Source organism: Strongylocentrotus purpuratus, unplaced genomic scaffold (genome assembly GCF_000002235.5).
Source record: "Strongylocentrotus purpuratus isolate Spur 01 unplaced genomic scaffold, Spur_5.0 spur5_scaffold_14, whole genome shotgun sequence".
NCBI classification, from domain to species: domain Eukaryota; kingdom Metazoa; phylum Echinodermata; class Echinoidea; order Camarodonta; family Strongylocentrotidae; genus Strongylocentrotus; species Strongylocentrotus purpuratus.
The window spans coordinates 6,698,564-6,704,350 of NW_022145599.1; the positions used below are offsets into that span (position 1 = coordinate 6,698,564).

At 39.4% G+C, this 5,787-nt stretch overlaps 1 protein-coding gene across 1 annotated transcript; it reads right to left on the reverse strand.

Annotated features, from left to right (window-relative positions):
• Positions 1-620: 620 nt before the first annotated feature.
• Positions 621-3,600, reverse strand: LOC100893588 (toll-like receptor 3). The gene has a single exon (XM_003727574.3). The coding sequence runs from the start codon at positions 3,598-3,600 to the stop codon at positions 961-963; it is 2,640 nt and encodes an 879-aa protein (XP_003727622.3). The 3' UTR covers positions 621-960.
• Positions 3,601-5,787: the final 2,187 nt, after the last annotated feature.

Genomic DNA, 5,787 nt, shown 5'->3' on the forward strand with positions numbered 1-5,787 from the left:
TGGCTGAGATATGACCATCTGAATAAATATACTCCCCATAGGAACTCAGTGTTATATGCCCTGGCTCCTAATGGTTAGGAGCCAGAGCATATAACACTGAGTTCTCATAGGACATATATTCATTCAGATGGTCATATCTCAGCCAATACCTAACATATGCAATTGGTTTTCGACATTTGGACATTATTTTTGATGTTCTTTCGGAATATGAAGAAAAAATTGAGAAATTCTAAAAATAGATTTTTGATGACGTCACACTTCACCACTCTATAACAATGAAACTACACAAAATTGTAGTTAAAGGTATGCTTGAAAGATATGTGAAATAAAAATTTAAAAATATTGTTCAGTTTTTTAAAAATAAATTTACGAAAATTGCTATTTCTACCAACTGACTGCTGTTGTGTGTGTGTATGTGCATGGGGCAGACTGTGTGCACAGGCAGTGTGATCAGGCACGTAGCCAGAGTTCGATGTTTGGGGGGGGGGGGGGGCACATACATGTAATCGATCGAGGAAAAAAAAAAGGGTCTAAAAAAGTTCAACCGATCTTGGAAATTTTAGGGGGGCACGTGCCCCCCCCCCCGTGCCCCCCCCCCCCCACCGTGGCTACGTGCCTGAGTGTGATCACCCTAGTAATACCTCTAGGATTACTGAGTATGTTTAGGTCACTGTCGCAGACCCAAAGGGATCAGCATATCGTACGACAATGTGTTAGACCATGTCGTAGTAGAAAGCATTTATAGAATCAGGTGGTACATTTGTATTCATACGAAAATTCTCAATATGCTATGTCTTGCCCTTCAAAGACGAGGTATATAGGAAAAGGAATTGCTCAAAGAATATTATGTCGTTGCACTCTCCGATTTTTTGTTTTTATTTTAAATTTCTAATATTGCAGCTCATAACGATATTGAGGCTACCCCTGCTTACCACCAACAGCCCATATTGTCACATTCTTCTACTCGTTAGGGATCAAGTCATTGGTTCTGAGATTAATCGTTAGATATTTCGTCAATTGATTAAAGAAATATTCCTGTCCCCTCACGTCCTCAGTCCAATGAAGGTAGGGTCTGCCGTCACTGAGATACAACCTCGCCAAGAAAGGTATCTCATCATCTTGGATGTCTTCGATGAAGACAGCGACTACGAACTCAGTCTGAGTGTCACTCACATGGTCCATCGCGGTGCGGAACTTGAGCATGAACCAACGATCGCGCACGGCGGCTCTGCTTAGTAGAATGACGGTCTTGTAACTCCGGCTCACCACGTAGTCAATCGCATCCAAGTAATGCATACCCGGCACGAGGTCTTCGTCACCAAAGACGTTCCTCTGAAACTGCGGGATTCTTTCTTCGAGAGTTGGTAGAAGATGTTCGCGAGCCCACTCTTCGTCATCGTCGTAAAAGATGACATTCATGTCGAACTCATAATCATTGGGGTCTCGAGCGTCTCGCATCTCGTTATACCCAACGGCTGCTAATTTCAAGAGAAAGAGTTTGTACCTCAACTGCCATCGATAGTGAAAGACCAGTACGACAATGACAACGAAGGACATGATGGCGAGGGAAGTCAGAGAATAGAGGGCAATGTTAGGGCTACAAACCGTTTTTGAGTCAAAATCAAACAGCGGTTTATCGCGAAGACGCTCTAAAGACGCTGATGAACAAATAGTTTTATTCTTGTTCATGAGTACAAGTGGTCCGCTAATCCAGGCAAGAAGCCAACTTAGTTCACAGTTGCAGTCTATCGGGTTCCCTGAAAGATCTACTGATGTAAGAGAAGGCCCAATCAGTTTGAAAGTACTTTGGTTGAGTCTTGTTAATTTGTTTTCTGATAACAAAAGTGTTGTCAGCCTGCTATTGTTCAAAAACAGGTTTTTATCGAGGTATGTCAAACGGTTATTATGTAGATCAATGTTTGTCATTTGTCCAAAATTTTTGAATATGTCAATAGAAAGTTGCTTTATTTTGTTTCCCCTTAAGTTCAGCACCCGAAGGAATTTTAACGCCTCAAAGGCTAATGGATTAAGAAATGAAATTTGACAGTCTTCCAAACTGAGATTTTGTAGAGCAGACAGTGGTTTAAATACCCAAGGTGATAAATAATCTGCACTATCATATATTGAGCCGATTGAATTTTCACTCAGATCCAAAGTCGTCAGACTAAACAGTCCATCGAAAAGAGAGATATTTGTAAAAAAATTCCAAAGACGAATGCTATCAAGCCCGGTCTTCCTGAGGTTCAAATACACAAGTGACTGTAGACTTTCGAAGGAAGTTACAGGCATTAAAAACATCGTTGGGTTATTTTTAAGGAAAAGAGATTTTAAGCTCAGAGTGACCAATTCAACATTAACGATATTACATAGTGACAAATTTATAGTTTCAATTTGTTCTAGTCCCATAAATGATGCCATTTCTAGGGTTGTAAGGAGTATGTTTGAGTGCATGTCTAAAAACGTTAAATTTTGCAAACCGAGAAAAGTGAATCGGGAAACTGTAGTCAAAACATTGTCGGATAGATCCAAATCAGTTAAGCCTATTTTCCATGGACAATTGTTGGTGTTTATTTTGTTTATTCTATTGCTTTGCAATTTCAAAACCCTGATATCCTGCATGTTTTCAAAAAAATCTGGTTCGATCGTTTCGATCCTGTTGCCACTGATATCCAGTAATCTAGTACGCGTCAAATTCGAGAAGACGAATGGATAGAGGGTGGGCATAACATTCCCAGATAAGTCAAGCACTGAAAGAGAATGACCCTGCAGCGGATCAAAGAAATCTCTTGGAAATTCACTCAAAGTAAAGCAATAGGTGATTTCTAATTGCTCTATATTCGACCGTGATACGCCAATAAATATATTTCTCAACACCTCGAATGACAGAGAAACGAACCCGACCCGCAGTGACCTGACATGCAATGATGCGATCACATTGGGATCGACTGATAGGATGAGGTTATCAGTTAGATCCAAAGTCTCACTATGACATGAAAAATAGAAAGCTTTCTGGGTGATGTGCGTAAGATTATTTGTAGACAAGTAAACACGCTTAACCCTGCCACAGCTACTGATGTTGATGAAAGTAAGACGGTTGTAGTTCAGTTGTACACTTTCTAAATGCGGGCTCCATTTTAGCGTATCGTTGGGGAGTGATATCAAGTTTGAAGACCATAACTCTAGAACAGACAGCTTCTTAGCCCACCTGAAGAGCCCTGTGTCGGGAAGCACAAGATGAAGGTTGAAAGACATATCAATGTCCTGCAATTCCTTGAGAGGGTAAAATGTCCTAGATTCAATCATCCTGATGTCGTTATGGGCAATATCCAATTTGGTAAGGAGCGGGTATCTTTTAAATGTAGAGTTTAAGAGAGAGGTGAGTTTGTTGGACCTCAGCTTCAGAACTTCAGTATTTTCAGGAAGATTTTGGGGAACAGAATCCAAACTTCTTTCATCACAATTAGCTTCCTTCCGCTCACTGTTCTCGTGACAAGGCCGTCTCTTCAGATCCCACGGTGTTATGGGAACAGCATCTCCATGCAGGGTTTGGATACAGAAGAAGATGATCAGCGGAAGAAGTACACGGTGTTCGAAAGCCATAATGCCTGATCTCGGATTTTCGTCTAAAAGAAAAACATATAGGGTCAATTTATCTAACAAAGTTGTAATATCTTGTGTTTGTTTGCTGTATATGCGATGGCACCCTCGACAGTTTAATATAGCATGCAGGAGTCCTGTTTTCCTGAATGTGTGCAACGTTGGTAGAAGAGCCTCGTGAATGTTGTGTTCTTCTTCTTTGTTATCATCATCATCTTTATTATCTTATACTACTACTACAACTACTACTACTACTAGTAGTAGTCTACTACCTCTACTACTACTACTACTACTACTACTAATTCTACTTCTGCTGCTGCTACTACTAATTAAACTACTTCTGCTGCTGCTACTACCAGGGGCGGATCTAGCTTTTTTCCAAAGGGGGTGTTTCACCCAGTGGCGGATCCAGGATTTTCCCAAAATCGCGCCGTTTTACTGTTTTACTTTTTTTTTCTTCACTTAGCCGCCCAAGGGGGGGGGGGGGGTTAACCGCCAAAACACCCCTAGATCCGCCCCTGACTACCATATGAGTACTAATGCTACTGCCCCTATACTTACTATTAATACCCACACTTAAATATCTTCGTAAACGAAATTTAATCGTTTTGTTTGGATTTATATGAGATATTTTTCTATCTGCAATTTCAAGTTAACTTTGGCTAACTTTAACCTCATACGATGACCATTCAACGTATTATCAAATGAGGCGACATACTTTAATAGAGAGTAAAACTTTGACCGTTTCAATTAAGGTTCGTGGAGAAGAAAACTCTTGAGCATTTTACCTTAACTTTGCACAACTCCAGTAGTTTGACACTCCAAAATAAGATCCCTCGCAATGGATGGTTGATTTTTAAAGTGGAATGATTCTGAACATGCGCTTCAAACTATTCACGATTTAATGTATATCCTCGGCGAGACGAGAAAGAGAATATCTAAATGAGGTGGTCCATCATACAAGTGTTCGCGACGCAAGCCAAAGACGACGGAAGAATTCACTCAACAGAGATCGTCCTGTACTATGATCCTGTCCTCATTAACCTGTTTCGGGACGGGGACGTTGGTAGTGACGTGTGCAGAGCGTGTTTTAGACCCCATTCTCACTAACTTTGCAGGACCGATCTACTCTAGACCGATCCACTGGACTGCGGACAGAGGTAAGCTTCGTTTATGTTCACACTCATCGTAATTGTTTACCCTGATGAGACACGTTATTTCATAACAACAGGAACGGTTCCTGTTGCTATGTTGGCACGGGTCATGCTCGCGCGTAATAAAAATGTATGTCTCGGTTTCTTTGTTTCCATCACAAAATTAATATTTATTAATTCATTATTATCTTTTCATTTCGTATTCTTTAGTTTTACTATTCTATCGCCTTCTCTGTCTATCTTTCCTTATGTTATTCTTTGTTTTATTATTATCTCATTTTTTTTCTTTTTAACTTGGCTCATGTTGTTCTTTCTTTTTCTTCTATTATTTTCTCTTTCTGTTTTTTCTCATGTTATTCTTTGTTTTCTATCTTTCATCTTCTCTTCTATCTTTTGATTATCTATTCTTTATCATTTTCTCTTTGTGTCTTTCCTCGTGTTATTCTTTGTTTATTATTTTATCATCCCTCATGTTATTGTTTGTTGTTATCATTCTATCATTTTTTCTTTCTATCTTTCTTTGTTAATTTTTGTTCCTTCTATCAATTTTTATTATGTATTTATTTGTTTCATCATTCTTTCATTTGTTTTCTACCATTCCTTATCTTATTCTTTTCTTTCAACTAATGCACATTTTCCTTTTTTGATAAGTGCCCCTTTTTCATGGTCATAAGTGCCCCCTTTTTCATTTCTAGCCAGTGCCCCATTCCACCTCAAATAATTTACCTTTTAACAATGATACATGCACCTTTTCCCTTCTAATAATAGGCCTATTCCCTTTTCATAAATGCCTCTTTTCACCTCTTATAAATGCCCCTATCAAAATCTGATGGGTGCCGCTTTTCCGTCGACAAAATGCCAATTTCCCATTCTCATACGTGCCCTTTTTCGTCCCTGGTGAGTGCCCCTTTTTGTAGGTGTAAAAAGTGCCTCATTTTCACATCTGATAATTACCCTTTGTACTTTGACACGTGCTCCTTTTCTTTCAATGTCTTATCTCTTTCGATAAATATCCCAATTTCAAGCGACTAAGAGC